This window comes from Falco cherrug, chromosome 1 (assembly GCF_023634085.1).
Source record: "Falco cherrug isolate bFalChe1 chromosome 1, bFalChe1.pri, whole genome shotgun sequence".
NCBI classification, from domain to species: Eukaryota; Metazoa; Chordata; class Aves; order Falconiformes; family Falconidae; genus Falco; species Falco cherrug.
The window spans coordinates 36,307,778-36,323,981 of record NC_073697.1 but is presented as its reverse complement, the minus strand read 5'-3'; the positions used below and the strand labels follow the sequence as shown (position 1 = coordinate 36,323,981).

Genomic DNA, 16,204 nt, shown 5'->3' with positions numbered 1-16,204 from the left:
GGTACAAAACGTACAAAATCATCAAGTAAAAACTCGGTGAAAGTAAACGTGGCGTGGCAAACGTGGTCTCGGGTCCCTCTGAGCCAGGGCTGCGGTGCCGGCTGTTCAGCGCTACCGTCAGCAAGCCCCAGCTCTCAATTAGCGGCGATTCATTAGGATTTAATAGCAGGTGCAAAGCCATCTCCTCTCCAGCAGCACTGCCGTTTGGGTAGAGAATCGTCTTGTTTTACAGCAGCCTGCAGCTCTCCCGGCTGGTTGTAAACCTGACTACCACTTTGGATAGCGGGGTGTCAGCGCGCCTGCGACTGCCCGCACGCAAGCGTTGCACTTTGCTTGGCTAATTTCTCCCTGCCAAGACATAAGGTGGAAATGTGCCTGGCTCGGTGTTTATTTTGGAAAGCAGCGCTGGGAGCGACTGCGCCGGGAGAAACTGGGCTGAGATAAAGCAAGCTCTGGGCCGGGGACTGGGAGGCGGGGGGGCACTGCCCGCGGAATGCACCCCTTTAGCTTTCTCAAAGTCCCAAACAGACAAATAAACAAACCACCTCGGCGGCAAACTCCAGAGGAGCCGGAGCCTCCGGCGGGGGCTCAAACCCGAGCTGTGCCGAAGAGCCCCGGGGCGGGAGCGCCGCGTCCCGCTGCACCCGCATCCCAGCTGGCGGCCGCGGCCGGGGCTGGAGCTTGGAAAGCGCCGCCGTGATTACACCCAAGTGGAGAGCAGGATGGCTCCTAGCCGTCTGATCTGACGTCAACATGTCTCTAGCTCCTCGCTGCAAGATAGAGGGAGCAGAGCCGGGGGAGGGAGGGCTCTAATCATTCCCAGATGTCTCTAATAGCAGATATAAAGACTTATATAGTGTCTGAGAATAAATTTGTAATCAATGCTCTACAATCGGGTCATCAAAGCAGCGACATTTCTAGAGGAAAATGGCGGGGGAGGGGGAGAGGAGATGGGGAAGAGGGAGACACACACCACGCTAGTTTGGAAGGGGGAGAAGGAGGCACAGGGATCCCCAGAGAGGCGCTGGCCCCGCGCATCACCCGGCTTTGCTAAAATTTATGTGAATATATAATTCAGATAACAGCTCTGCTTTAATCTCCATTGTACGGGACGAGCTGAAACAGCCGAACAGTAATTGGCCAATTAGAAGTAGAAAAGATCGGAGCTCGTTTGCAAAGGCACATATTTCATAATTCCCAAATTAAAAATATATAAAACATTGATAAGCCCCTCGTTACAGCAGAGGGGATTATGTCTGCAGGCGTGCGGAATGCGTTTCCTTCCCATCGCTACTTGGAGGTTTCTTCTGGGTGTATTTGCGAGTCGCTGGGCGAGCACGTGTGAAAAAGGAGGATTAAGGTTAGGTTTCCAAGCGCAAAAGGAGGATATTTTGCTTAGAAGTTTTATTATTAACCTTCTCTCCCCCACCTCCCCAACCCGCCCCCACCTTCCCGCCCACCTTTCAAGCTCACGTTGTCTCCATGGCATCCCCTGGCCGTGTTTATATCCTCACAGTTGCCCGCGGATGTCTCAGCGCTTGTTCGAGGGGTGTCTGCGGCTTGGCCGGAGAGGCCCCGTTACACCTCTTTGACAACGATAGCAAATTAGCACTAATTTGCAATAATATTTTGAAGCAGAGAAGAACTCCTGGGAACGAGGGGGTGAAATAAAACCCACAACAAAAAGCAAAACGAAGACGAAAAGTCCCACTACAGTTTATCTGCCTTTCATGCAGGAATGCTATGCACGTCCGATAGCAACGAGGGCACGTAAAAGAACGCCGAACGCAGTGGCAGGGCTGGGGGGCCCGCACGTTGCAGAGAGCCCCCCCAAACCAGCACCGCCAGGGTCCGGCCCGGCACCTCCCTGCCTCCCCGCACGCCAAAACCCCGACGAGCTCCTCAAAAGCCCCCGCTGCTATCTGCCTGCATCGGGCGCCCTCGGGGCGCCGGGAACACGCCGCCGCCCGGGAGGTCCTCGCTTCCCGACGGGGGGCGGCCGCGGCGTTTCGGGCGTGCAGCCCGGCCCGCACCCCGGTGAGCCGAGAGGGCGCTTCCCCTGGGAGGGCAGGGACACCACCGGGCGGGTTTCGTTACCGTTTCTCTTCAAAGGGAGGGAAAAATTATTATTATTATTATTATTATTATTATTATTATTATTATTATTATTATTTACTGCAGAGCAGAAAGCCTTATTCCTCCAGCCATGAAACGAGGCGACCGGCTAAAATACGAGTAAACTGGGGCCGTGAGCCCGCCTGCGGGGACAGGGCTTCACCCACCCGGCTGCGCTCCTCCGGCCCCCTGCCCTCCTCCCTTTCTTTCCCCGCACCCGCACAGCGCAGAGAAATGATGCGGGGGGGGTGAGGTGGGGGGGGAAAGGCTGCCATCCCTCCTCCTATGTGCCTTTCACCTCTGAAAAAAAGCTCCCAAAAAATGCTTTGGTCCCGAGGAGTTACTGGCCAGGCCACCGGGGCGGCGATGCCCCCGAGTGCGGGCGCAGCGCTCCGCCGTTATCAGGCCTGGGTTCCGCTGGCGGAGAGCTAGGGCCAGGGCACTAATATCCCCATCTACCATCAATTTACCTTCTGCTTCGCCATTTAGCTTTTAACGTCAAAACCTACATTTTTGTCGGCTCCGGCCTGTCTAGGGCTCTCGCGATTTAGCTGCGGGAATGACTGCTCCTGAGAAAATGGCAACATCCTCATTAGTGAGCAATTAAAAGACATCGTCCTGAGCGGATCCAGAGGAGCTCCCGGTTCTGAGAAATTTCAAAAATGGATAATTATTGATGGAGAAATACCGGAGAGGCGATTCTCCAGGCAACAGGGCCGACTGCTGCCCCCGGGCCCTGCCGCGCATCCCCCGGGCGAGCTGCAGCCCAGCGACTCGGTCAAGGGAAGATGTAGTATCTACAGTGAGGCTGCCCGGGACGTACCGTTCTGCAGCCCTCGCAGCCATCCCTTGCCCCCCGCTCCCCCCACTTCTTTTTTTTTTTTTTTGCGTGCAGTAATTAAAAAAAAAAGGGGGGAGTGGGGCTAGCGGGCAGGAGAGGAGATGCTCCAGTTTATCAGCTGGGCGACTAACAGGCAAGGAAAAGCAAACAAGGCGGGAGATTCTTCTCTCCAAGTGTTATAAACAAAGGCAAGTGTCTGTAAACACAGACCCACGCCGGAGCGCAGAGCCGGGCTGCCTGACCCGACGGGAGGGAGGGCACATCACTTTTGTCTGGTTGTTGTAACCCCGCAACCTCCCCACTGTCAGCAGGGGCAGCGAAACGGCGCAGGGGCTCCCTTATCTTTTTATGGGCAATTGCGCATCTACCTACGCTCAGTGCCGGGTCTCGTCGGGAGCCACTTCCTGAGGCGCGGCGGCAGGGGAAAGCCGGCAGGTATGCAGCCCTGGACCTGGAGAGAGAGCCAGCTTGGTTTAAGTTGAGGTGATTTAAGGAAGGGTTTAAAAAACGAACCCGAATTTTATCATGGAGAAGGTGGAAAACCTTGCGCTTAAGCGGGAATCGCCCGATATACCTAGAAAAATTTCCTTACGTAAAAAGCCTTAATTTTTCTGCTTGCTGTCTACGGTACAGAGGGATGCCAGGCATTTCCCAGCGCTGAATGGCGCAGCTCGTCCCGAAATCGGCGAGCAGAAAAGCCACCGGCCTGGCAGCGGGACCTGGTGGTAGCGTCAGCGGACGGGGCGAGAGGTAACTGCGCGGGTCTAAGGGAGGAGAGATCAATCTGGCGAAGCAGATGAACGTACAAAAAGAGGGGAGCGCAGACTGCTGCAGTTTGCAGTCAGAAAAAAAAAAAAAAGTTTTTTAAAAATAATGCTTGCTGTGGCAGACTGGAAGCATGCAACCCGGGAGAGTTTTGGGAACCACGAAGTTAATATTAAGTTCACCGTAGCTCACTGTAAATCTTATGTATTCCCCCCACCCCCCCCCCACCCCGAGCCCCCGCAAATCCTTTGCCTTGTTTGCTCTTTCTTCCTTGACGTAAAATTACCTGCTACACAATCACTCCGAGCAGAGCCCTCCGGCTCCCTCGCCTGCCCCCGGCATCCCTCCGGGGCCGCCGCCCCCACGGGGCCGCCCCCGCCGCCCGGCCCCGCTCCGGGCTCGGCTCCCGCCGGCGCCTGGCACCGCCGCCGCCCGCGCTCCGGCGGCAAGAAAACCGCGCATCTCTGCGAGTCCTGATCCGCCAGGGTTTGCACCCTTGTCCGCTTCCCGTTAGCAGTAGGTCTCCTGCATGGAGAACACCACCACAAGGAATTCCTATTCAGCTGAACTGCCGGTTTCTGTTCAACACTCACGGGGCTGGCGAGATCCCTCCCTCGACCCCTCCTTTCACTCAGTCACTTGTTTAAAAATAAACTTAGGAGCCATCTTTATAATTTAGTTTACTTCCGAATATTTTAAATATTATGAAAAAAAGCCATAAACAACGCTGTTATTCAAAACATTTTGAGGTATAAAACATAAAAAGATTTGGATTTTCTTTTTTTCCCTTTTTTTTTTTTTGTTTTGTAAAAAACACACACAGTGGTTTATTGAGTACTTACAACGTTTACACCTTCAATATTAATTAGATTCCACTTTTTCCCTTACGGACGGAAGTGCACATAACCAATAACTGTTGAAAACATCTTCAAATACTGAACGACCACAACAAAATTACAACACTAAATACCGAGTCAACTGAAACATTGGTGCAACTGCTTCTGTTGAAATATAACTTTATAATCCCATGAATATTTATATCCAAAAGGCCAAGTATTAAAGATACACTTCACATACACACTAATGCCAGGGAGGGATTATTATTATTTTTTTAAATCCTTTTCTATGGTTCTGTTTTCCCCGTGTGTTTTATACAGAGCAAATAACATTCACGAAAACTATTAGAGACATTACCCCTTACCAAGCTGGAGTTTCCTCTTCATATATGGAATGCTTTTTCCCTCTCCTTCAAATATCCACATTTGGGGGGGGTTGGGGGAGAAATTGCACATAAATAAACTGGACGATTCCAAATACAAAGAGTCCTCAGAGGAGAGAGAGCTCACTACCGAGACTAAGAGGACGGCTCCTCCAGTCCTGCCGTGCTCACTGCTTGAGCTCCAAAGCCCAGACATGCTGCGGCCAGCCAGTCCTCCCTTTGGTTTTCTTATCGTTGCTGCTAACTGTGCTTTTCAAGATTTCATTCTGGGGAGACAGGATGCGAGGGGGGAGAGAGAGAGAAACAGAAAGGGGGGGAGGAGAAAAAAAGGTTAGAGGTATTCCTCCCCTTCCTAGGTCGCCTCTGCCCTGCCCTGAAAGGGAAAACTACGAGGAGACCCGGGCCGTCGCCGAGGCCTGCGGGCTGCAGGGGTCAAAGCGGGGCGGCCGCAGCGGCGTCCCGCCGCCCGTGGGAGCGGCCCCACGTTGTGCGCGGCTGCCGGCGGAGGCCCAGCCCCGCTCCGCGCCGGCCCCGCCGCGGCCGGAGCCCGGAGCCTGGGGCGCGGAGGCCCGGGGAGCGGGGGGCGCGGCGCCAGCCGTCTGCGGGGAGCTGGGCACTACGGTAAGGTCCGCGCTAAGCCATCCCCTCCCGGCCTCGGGGGGGACACGGACACCGGCACCGCCCGGGGCGAGCCATCAGGCCTGCGGCCACCGAGCTCTGCGGGAACGTCGCCCGAGCGCGCCGTGGGGCCTACATGGAACCGGGCTTGCGCTGCCCCGCCGGAGCCGCTTCTCCCGCTGGAAGTCCGCAAGGTTCAAGTGCGGAGTGCAGGGGCAGGAAAGCGCCGCGCCGCCAGCCTGCTGCTTGCCGAGGGTTTAAACCCGGGCTGGGCTCAGCAGGTAATCGCGCCTGCAGCCTTCTGCTAAGGAGAGCGCAGGCTTGCCTCCGGCGGGATCGCGGTTTGGGATCCGGGAAAAGCCTTAGCCCGGGAACGGACCCCCCGGGGGGCCCTAACGTGACCGCTGTTCCCCCGCGGCCGTTCGCAGCCGCCGGGCCGGATCCGGGCGGCCTACGAGAGCCGGCGGCCGCCCGGGGCTGTGCCCTGTCCCGCTCTCGGCCCCCACGTGTGGCCCAGGGGCGGGTGGGACCGAGGTGTCCCCCAAGGACATCACCCGGCGACCCGACACGGCCGAGTGTGGTGATGGGACGCCGGCGGGCGGCTGAGCAGCCTTCCCTCTGCGGCCCTCCCGCCCCGTGCCGTCCCGTCCCGTCCCGCAGCACTGACCAGCTCTTTCTTCCTCTTCTCCTCCTTCACGTCTGTCTTCTTGATCTCTGCCTTGAAGGCCTCCGCCTCCCCGTTCTGGTCGTCCTTCGCCAGCAGGTCCATGAGGTAGGCGATGTAGCTGGTGGCCAGGCGGAGGGTTTTGATCTTGGAGAGCTTGGTGTCGGCGGGCACGTTGGGGATGCACTCCCGCAGCTCCGCGAAGGCGCTGTTGATGCTCTGAGTCCTGCGCCGCTCCTTGCGGTTCGCCGTGCCCCTGCGCTTCACCGGCCGGGGCCCCCCGAGCCCGGGCGGGCCGTTCCCGGGAGGCACCCCCCCGTAATGGGAGTGGTCCATGCCCGGCGCCCCGTTGGCGTACTCGGGGCTGTAGGACAGAGCCATACTGTAGTCGGGGGGGGACATCTCCGGGTGGCTGCTGATGAGCCAGCCGTGGAAGTAGGGGTTCTCCTCGTGGCCGCAGCGGGTGGCGGCGGCGGCGGCGGCGGCGGCAGCGGCGGCGAAAGGGTAGCCCTCATGGTGCACCACCGGGTGGTGGGGGAAGCCGCCCACTAGACTCATCCCCGCTCCCTAGCGCACCCCACCCCGCCCCCCCCGGGCCCCAAAACAAAGATTTCCCCTCCCCACCCGCCCCCCACCCCCCGCCGCACCGGCGGGAGATGCTCCCCGCCGCTCACCCCTCAGCACTGCCCCGCCGCCCGCTGCCTCTCCATAGGGCGCTGCTGCAGAGTCCCCGCGGGTGCCCAAGCGATCCCCCCTCCCCAGGCGCCGCCGCCGCCGCTCATGCGTTGTGCCTCCACCTCCTCCTCCTCCTCCTCGCCCGGGGCCGGGTCTTCGAGGAAGCGCGCACAGGAAAAAAAAAAAAAGCTATGGAGAGAAGTCGACCAAAACAAAATGGCTTGGCTTCCCAGCCCGGGATCTTCCTCGCCTCTTGCTTCCCTCCGTTCTCGCCAAGTTCGCCGCGGCCCGGCCGGGTGGTACTTACACGCGGCCCCCCTCCATGCGCCCCCGGCTCGGGGCGGGCGGGCGGGCGGCGCTCCCCTCTGCCCTGCGCGGCGGCGGCCGGGCCGTCAGTGCCGGGCGGGCGCGGGCATCCCTGCCCGCCGCGCCGCGGGGGTCAGCGCCCCGGCGCTCCTCTGGGGCATCCGCGCCGCTCGGCCGGGCGCGGCGGCGGGCGGCGGCGGCGGGGCTCGGCGCGGCGCGGGGCACTGGCAGGGCTCCCCGGCACGATCTCCATGTACAGCTACATGTTTAGGGCCGCTCGGGTTAATATATGTCGTCAGAAGCGGCGGCCGCCAATGGCTGGCGGCGGGGGCGGGGCCCGCCGCCCTCCGCAATAAAACTTTTTGATGTTCGCTCTGCTAATTGCCGAGCTCCTCTTTTAGGATTGGCTGCCCCTCCGCATCCATAATGTAATTAAAACAAGGGGGGGAAATTATCATGGAGGCAGAGGTTAATGCAAGTGTTTAGCAGATGCCTTACTGTAAAATCTGCATCAAAAAAAAAAAAAAATTCCAAAACCCAACCCGCCACCCCAAACCCAAACCAAAACAACAACAAGCAAAAAACCGACAAAATAAAAAATATCGGATAATCTCAAACCAGGTATAGTATGGATCCGAGGAACTTCTTGGCAAAAAAATCTGTGTGAGAGCTTGATAGGCTCCCAGGTCGCCTTTACCGAGTACTTTGTGCCGGTCCGGTAGAGGAACAGACAAAACCATCTTCAGAGGCACTTTTTCGATGGCCCGGCCGTGACGGGCATTGCCCCAGCAACGCGCCGGCTTATACGTTTATTGCTGGTTCATATACACAAAGAGATCAGTGGTTCCCGTGAGGAGGGAGCCGAAGTCACTCTGCCTCCTCGTCTGTCACCCGGCTGGCGACCCAAGTTAGCGAAGGCTGGCTCCGGCTTCGCGGCTTCTGGCTTACCGAGGGAGCGGAGAGCTCAGGGGGTTGGCCGGGGACGGTATTTTCTTCCAGAAAGAATTGCTCTGAGACACTAAGGGTAAACCCGGCTTTAACTGATTCTTTTTCAGCTTGCTGCCGGCGCCTACGCATCTCGACCAGGGTGCACCCGAATGACTTATGCTCCTGAAATCAGTTTCATGCTTGTTTAATTGGCCTGATCGGGTAAGTAACCGAATATTTTTTACAGCATGTTCAGAGCTAATTTTCTAGCTTTTACTAACAAATGTATAAATATTTCGCCGCATTCCTGCTTCTGCAATAAAAAAGACCAGCATCTGCGGAAAGCAGGTTTAGTTATCGAAAGGGAATAGTTAAATGCTTGTTTAACGGCCAGGCCAGGAGGAAATCTCCCGTAGCTATTGAGGTGTTTTGCTTTGGTAAGCTTGAAAACACTACAAAAGGAAAATGGATCTCAGGCTGTAATTCATGGATAACTTGGAGGCGAGGCGAATTGTTGTCATCTTCAAACGGAACCGAGCGTTACTAAATAGCTGCGAAATATCAAATACCCACCCTTCTGTGTGTTGGCTGACGGCTAGGCTGATTCGGCGTATATTACAATGCAATCCTACAATATAGGCAGTGTGGAAAACTGTGTCAACAGGAGCTGAGAGGTCATAAATTAAAGAAAGAGAAAGATAGAGATGGAGGAGTCTGTGAAAGGAGGCAGCAAGAACTGCAAGTCCAGTTTCTGGAGCAGCTCAGCGCGCTCTCCGGCCCCGCTGCAAAGGCGGTGGGGATGCCTTGGGGGGGAAGCGCTGGGGCGGGGGGTGGAGGGGGGGGGGGGGATGGGAGAAGGAGAAAAAGCTTCTCTGTGGGGAACCAACTCAACGCCTGGGGAGAGGAGACGACCTGAGCCCGAGCGGTCCCGGTGCGGAGAAGGGCTGTCGACGGGCTCGCCCTCGGAGGTGCCACCGGGCGTGGGGGCTTGCTGGGGACAGGGGGGAGGGGGGGCTTTGCGGGTGGGTCTGCGGGCTCTCAGCGGGGAAAGCTCTGCGGGGAGGTGGCAGCCCGCGGGTGAGGCCGCCCGCCGAGGAGCAGCCCGACGTGGTACCGGGGAGCTGGCGGGCTCCGGCGGGGAGGTGCCGCAGGCGAGGCTGGGCGCCGGCCCCGCGTTCCGGCAGGGCAGGAGTGCAGAGCTGCACCCGGCGAGGGGACGTGCACGGGGAAGAGAAACGCAGGCGTACGCTGATATAAGTATATACACATATGCCTGTGCGTCTGGGTGTAAACTGAGTACCGAAGTGAAAAACTAGTCCAGATGTAGAACTGATGTATATACACACTCATCCTAGATGTACACATACAAGCGTATAACTCAGATGACTGGTGGATATCTGTACATATAGATGCACACGCACACATGTATATATTGTATTTCCCTAAGGAAATAACGCGTCTCCGGTGAGGATTTTTAAATTTAAGGGAGGCCATGGGCATACGCTGCAGGCAGAGCCCTGGGGTGGCCAGGCAGCGCGCCCCTGCCGCTCGGAGTGCTATGTCTGCAGGGCGCAGGCTGCAAATCCACCCAGTTTCTGCAGCGGTTCTCCGGTTTTATTCTGCTGCGATGTTTTTCTTGATGCGAAGAAGAAGAGGGCATTGTCAAGGCCGGGAAGGTATATTGGCTTGCAAACTGGGTTGTGTTTCTTTGTGCTCTCCTTATTTGTGTAGGAGCTTTCCAATATACTGCAGGCTGGACTGCAACTGTGACAGACTCTGTGGCAAGCCGCTATGGTCACTCCGATAACATCTCCAATGATGAAGGAAACGGAAAACATGAGGCATAGAAAAAGTAATAAAAGATACAGGAGATATCGATCAGAACACCAGTCTCCAAAGCTAGCATCATTATTGCTTCATTAGCTTTGGAGAAAGAGGGTCTCTAGATAAAGCACCCAGCAGGATCTTTTATATAAAAGATATATATATGTTGTTTTTTTTTTCATTCTATCCCCCAGCAGTTGTATGTGCGTTTTATAAAGCGAGTTTTAGAACAAATGCAGCTCTTGTGTCCTCCCTCAACTTTTAACTGCTCAGACCGCCCGATCAGGGGTTATAGCCTTTTCTGTTTGATCAACGCTTTGGAAACCTCTGCAGCCCAAACTACCTTTCCCAAGACTGGGCTAAAAAGCGCCAGCGTTTTGCCGATCTTCAATTTATTGATTTGATTAGATTCCCACCCCCCTCGCACAATTTGCTTAAGAAAAAGAAAAAAAGAAAAAAGCTCTAGCCTTATGTCAGTTATTTCCTTGCCAAAATGGTTGCATGTTAGGCGACGATTCATCTGGGCTCTGCTGCCAGACAGGATTTTTCTAGCTCGCTGTACTTAAGAAATTTTGGTGGCGATTGTGCCGAGGTTTTCCCTTTTCCTCTCTCCCAGCCTTTTTCTTTTCTTTTTTTTTTAATTATTATTTTTTAAAATTTTATTTTATTTTGTCGGATGCGTGGGGCCGTATCGTTGCTTTCGCCCCGCAGTTGTCGCCTCTCCAGCACGACAGCCCTCCGCGGCGCTGAGAGGGAGGAGGGGGCTGCCCTTGTCCCGGCGGGTGCCCCGCGGCGCCCGGGGAGCGGGCGGCAGGAGTCACCGGAGCGGGGCGGCGCCGGGGGGCGGCGGGCAGGGGCCCGCCACGCGGAGCCAGCTCCGGCCGCGCCACCGGGGCCACCCGCTGCCCTGCCCCGCCGCTCAGCCGCCGCCGGGCCGCTTATCGCCAGGCCACTTCTCTCCTCCGGGCCAAGGGTAGGGTGGGATTGGGGATAACAAAACAATAGAGCTGTGCTCCCGCCCCCCTCCCCAGCCAGGGCTTGTGTGAATTAAGCTAAATTGCAAATTAAGCTAATTTTTCCGAATCGGTCGAAACCGTATGGAAGCGGGGAAGAGGTGCCGACGCTGGGTGGTCGGAAAGCCACATCTGCCGGGGACTCTCGGGCTGGCTGGCTGGGAGAACTGCAGGCACACCCGACCGGGCCTTTTAATGAGCAGGCCAGGGGCATGAGACTCGCTCATTCGTTTGCCCCTTCGCTGCACTTTTTTTTTTTTTTTTTTTTTTTTTTCCCCGAAGAGAGTCCGATACCCCCGGAGCGATTTTGGGGGCAGCAGAGGGAGCGGCAGATCCGGGCTCTGCGGTGCCCGGTACTGAGCTCAGCGCCACGGCCCGCTCCGTGCAGCAGCGCCGGGTCCCCCCTTCCCTTCGGGGTTTTCATTAAAGCAAAGAAACAACCACACTGGCAAAAGCACCCGAAGGGCACCCCGTGTGCGTGTGAGGCGCAGCCCCGGCGGGGCCGTCACCCCGACGGCTTTCCTCGCCGGCAGCCCCTGAGCTCCCGGGGGTGCGCGGCCGGGGGCAGCGACTGCGGGGTGCCTCTCCTTCCTCCTCCCGCCCGGCCGCCCACCACAGCGCTCAGCCACCCGGTGCACGGCGTGAGAAGTCGAGAAGCGTTTGAATTTATAGAGTGCATGATGTCATTGACCCAGCACCAAACGTCTCGGAAAGGGGTATCGTTCTTGGATGGACCTGGGGACGCCGAGCAGCCTGTGTCCCAGGGATGCGCCGCATCCTATCACTGGGCCGTCGCTTAGGAGTTCGTGAAAGAACATAAACCCGCCAGAAAAAGGATTTTTGTAAAGCGACACCGGAGAAATATCATTTGCAGGTCAACCTGTCAGTGCGGGTTAATGAAAAGGACTTGTGCCTAATAGGCCTACTTACACCCTCCCTGGCGCTCGCAGAACCTGCATTCCAGCGTCCAGGGCAGAGGGCAGAATCGGGCCCAGCAGGCCCGCATTAATTGCTGCCATTGGAGGTGGAGGAACCCTGGTTTACGTTACTATTGTCGGTAATGAACGCCTACATATTTCAGGCATGATAATCTCGCAGCCGTTGTGTGTGTATATATATATATATATATATATATATATATATATATATATATATATATAAAGCAGGGACGAGAAAACGCCAAGACACTGACCATTTTGTACGTCGCAACGATCAGCGGTAAGCACGGGACCCTACGCGTTTTAACACTGCATGTGTAAGCAATTATTCGAGGATTGCTTATATTTGTGATCGAGGATCCAGAGTTGTGTTTAGACCCTAGACAGGAGTCACAGAAAGAAAGAAAGAAACCCCAACAAACCCACAACGAACTCCATCCAAGACCCCTTCTTTGTCAGAAGAACAATAATAAAGACCTTATAAAATTCTGCAGTGAACTCGCGATGTGTGTCTTTTTATTGTGTTTGTCATATATGTATCCCTATACATAGACATGTGTAAACACGCTCATGCATGTATACAGATGAGCAAACATTTTTTTCACATAATGTTGTTTGCATTCCAGGGGAAGAGCATCTTAAGCCGCTCTTGAGCTCGGCGCTAATGAAATAACTCACGAATATAATCGTCTTCTTTAATGAATACTTTGTCCTCCAGCATCTGAAGTTCAGGCGTTGGAGGAAGCAGAGGTTAGGCTGGCATCGTTTTGGGTTTAGGGTAAGAAAAATCAACAGTTCTACTGCCATTCTTCATGGAAAGTCTCCATTTAACAAGACTGGGGTTTAAGCAGCATTCATAGATCAAAGGTAACCTCGCTTGGCTCCAAAAAAAAATAAAAATCCCACCATCCCACCGGAGCAGTGACGATTAACTGCAATTTCACCCTAACTGCACGCTCCGAAATGTGGGTGTCGTCCTGCCGGTGTCCCCGGCGCCGTCTACCTGCTGCACGGCACGCCGCTCCTGCTTGCCCGGGACCGGCTGAAGCCCATGGGCTCCTCTTAAAACCCAGCAGCCAACTCCTGCAAATGTCGGCTGCACACTTGTTGGAAGCATCAGCCCTGTACCGCAATTCCTATATGCGTATCTCGGTGTAATTGATCTGGCTGAGTGAGGTCTTTTTGGTAATTTGGATACACCAAGTCTCCAGTTAATGACATATAATCAGCCTTTAGGTCACTTGGTCATTCTCTTATTACAAACCCCTCCTGCTCTCTCTGATCTCCTTTCAAACTAAATTTCACACAAACAAATAAAGCAAGACAGGGACAAGTCCTTAAAATACAAGAGAGAAATATTGGAGAAATGCTCGTGGGGAACTATAAACATTTTTAAAAGAAAACCCGAAAAGATAGGAAAGAACATCTTATCGAGAAAGAGAGCATTGTGTACAAAACACGGAGGGGAAAACGGTCTGGCTTCTGTTAAAAATGACATAAAATTAAAATAAAAATAATTACAAACAGAAATGGCATAACATAAACATTTCGCGTTTCCACGGATCGGTTGTATCATCTGTAAGAACAAATTACAGTCCGGCCGCGCATTTCTAGTAAAGCCTTCTGCCTTCTGTTTATTTGCTTCGCTTTAGCCGGCAAAAACTAAACTAAAATAATAATTAAAAAATCGTCTTTGCTCTTCTTTTCAGGAAAGCAACTGAAAAGCCGGAAAACGGAGACCTGAGTGTCACACATCTCCTCAGACCTGCTGGGAAACGGAGCCGTGGCCAAAACGTTGGGTGTAAATGCGACAAAAAAACCCAAAAACAACACAACCAAAAAACCAAACCAAAAACCAACAAAAAAGAAAACACCAAAACCATATTTTACACCACTGCGCGGAACATATTTTACTAAGTCAGCACTTTGTTTTTCTGCTTTTCATGTTTTCTTCCCGCTAGGAAGAGACAATGCTCCCTTTTTATTAGGTATTCCCTAAAAGGTTATTTTGATCTCCGTCCAGGTATATGTATATTTATAGGCAGGCACATACGGTTCAAGGGGGAGGCTGGCTGCGAGGCGGGCGCGGAGGCGGGAGCGGTGGCCGGCGAGCGAGGCCAGCAGCCGTGCCGGGGGGGAGCCCGGAGCCCCGCGGGCTGCGGGCAGCTCGTGGCGAAAGCGAGCCCCGTTTTTCGGAACTCGAGTTGATTTATAAAATCGAGAGGTGGTGGTGGTGGTGGTGTAATTTCATTAGCGTACAAGTATTAGCGCTCCGAGGAAGAAACCTGGAAGAGGACTGCGATCTATTCTCCCTTACAGGCATTAGCACCTTTCAAAATATTATCAACATGTGTTTTACCAAAGATCTCATTTGTATTTAATACGGGATTCAGACAGGCGCTAATTGAGCACGTAAGCACGTGGGGGGTTGCGAGAATGAGTGCCGGGCCAGGCTGACACAGCACGAGGGGACGGAGCGGTGGATACATGGCAGAGGGTGTCAGAAGGCCCCAGCGCAGGGCGTGCTGATGTGACACATCTTGTTACTTGTTCTCTACATTCCCGGTCTTTCCAGCATTTCTGAGCTCCCCCCGCTCCCTTTTTTCTTTTTTTCCAGCCCGCCCTTGAGCCGCTGGGCTGAAGCATTAGCCCGTAGCCACCCGACGATCCGATCCGGTAAATCAAGGGGCGGTGGGCGGCAGGGCCCCGACGCCGCGATCCCGTCGGAGCGCACGCCCGGGGGCACCGGCCGCCCCCGCCGGGAGAGGCCGGGGATGCTCAGCCCTGCTCCGGCACTGCCCCCGACGGGGCCCGCCGCCACCCCTGCCGCTGGCCGGGGGTCGAAATGCCGAAGGCCGAAGGGGAGGAGGAGGGCTGGCCCCCGCTGCCCACCGCGCCTCCCGGGGGAGGGCGGCCCCGCACCCGGGAGGCACCCCGCCGGGCTGGGGGCGGCTTGGAAAGGGTTAAGCGCTTCCCCTCCTCCTCCCGGAGCCCCCTGAATGCCGCTGCTTTCCTCTAGAGGTCTCATTAGGGAAACCCTAACTGCTATTTTCAACGTTTCCTCAATCAAGCGCCTTTAAATAGAGCTCCACAAACAAATTGGCGGCAAAAAGCGCAGATCTTGTCACGGGCGAGGCCGATCCAGTATTTCACCCTTGTTTGCTTTGTAATTAGGGCCTGGCTGGCGGCTACCTGCCCCCCGGGCCAGCTCGCCCTGCCGCCCCCGGCCCCGCCCGCACGGCCCCGCGGACACCTCTCCCGGGGCCGGGCCGGGGGCACGGCGGAGCCACCGGGCGAAGGAATCTTCGGGCCAAGAGAAAAAAAACGAAGTACAAGCAGACCCTCCCCGCCCAAACGCTGCCCCAGGTTTTCGCAACGCTGCTCTGAGGCCACGAGCTTCCCAGCACGAGAGATTTCCTCCAGCCCCCCCCGGGTCCCCCCCGGGTCCCCGGGATCAGGCGGGCGTCCCGCCCGGCCCCGCGCAGGGCGCGCCCGGCCGCCCGTTGGCTTTGCGGGCTTCGCTCCCCCCTCTCTGTTAAACCGCTCCTATGATTTGTTATATTTTCCACAGCTGCTTATTCTTGTTTGACTGTTGTACAAAGCCGCTTTAAATCTTCGGCAGGAAGAATAAAAGTTAAAACTGCTTGGACGGGTTCCGACAGGCTGCCGGGCGGGTGCGGGTCCGTCGCGGTCCCTGCGGAATGACCCCCCTGCACACGCCGCGTCCCGATAAGCCCCGCTACTGCTGCTCGGGGCAGCGATCCGCCCGCTAGTATCAGCAACAACAGGAGTTAATTCAATTATGTCCGAAAGCAGGGGTGTAACAGAGGGAAACTCTGGCGTTTATGAACTAAGCTGCTATATTTGCTTTGCTATAAACCGACGAGAATATTTTATGGTGGAGGGGAACGGTACAACACAAAAGGGAAATATGACAATAAATCTCTTTTTATGGATTCTCTCTAGCAGCAAAACACAAGGATTCAACGGTTTTACGACTCAACTATTTTGCAGGTACAACTAAAGACACCTACATAGAAAAGAATACCCAGTACCCCCCCGTTCCAGCTTCCTTCTCCACCCAACCCCCCCCCGAGTCGGGGAGACCCAGCTCTGTCCCCCCCAATTCAGCAATGGAACTCCCTGTGACTTCCATGGGAGCAGTGCTGGCACAGGAGTTCACATCTGACCACTGCAGGGACACACTTCGATTATTTATGGTGCCACTGCCACTTCCCTGTCATAGTTTACCGATATACAGAACTTTCAGTCAGAAGTAAAGCTCCACCATCCACCTCA

At 55.4% G+C, this 16,204-nt stretch overlaps 1 protein-coding gene across 1 annotated transcript; it reads right to left on the bottom strand.

The window, feature by feature from the left end:
• Nucleotides 1-4,556: 4,556 nt before the first annotated feature.
• On the bottom strand, nucleotides 4,557-6,817 carry HAND2 (heart and neural crest derivatives expressed 2). The gene is made up of 2 exons (XM_055698268.1): nucleotides 6,226-6,817; nucleotides 4,557-5,206 (listed from the first exon to the last, which is right to left on the bottom strand). The coding sequence occupies exons 1-2, from the start codon at nucleotides 6,778-6,780 to the stop codon at nucleotides 5,108-5,110; spliced, it is 654 nt and encodes a 217-aa protein (XP_055554243.1). The 5' UTR covers nucleotides 6,781-6,817; the 3' UTR covers nucleotides 4,557-5,107.
• Nucleotides 6,818-16,204: the final 9,387 nt, after the last annotated feature.

Coding starts and splice junctions, on each gene's coding strand:
- HAND2 (XM_055698268.1), bottom strand. CDS start 6,780: ATGAGTCTAGTGGGCGGCTTCCCCCACCACCCGGTGGTGCACCATGAG. Junction 5,207..6,225: donor AGAAGAGGAAGAAAGAGCTG/GTCAGTGCTGCG, acceptor CTGTCTCCCCAG/AATGAAATCTTGAAAAGCAC.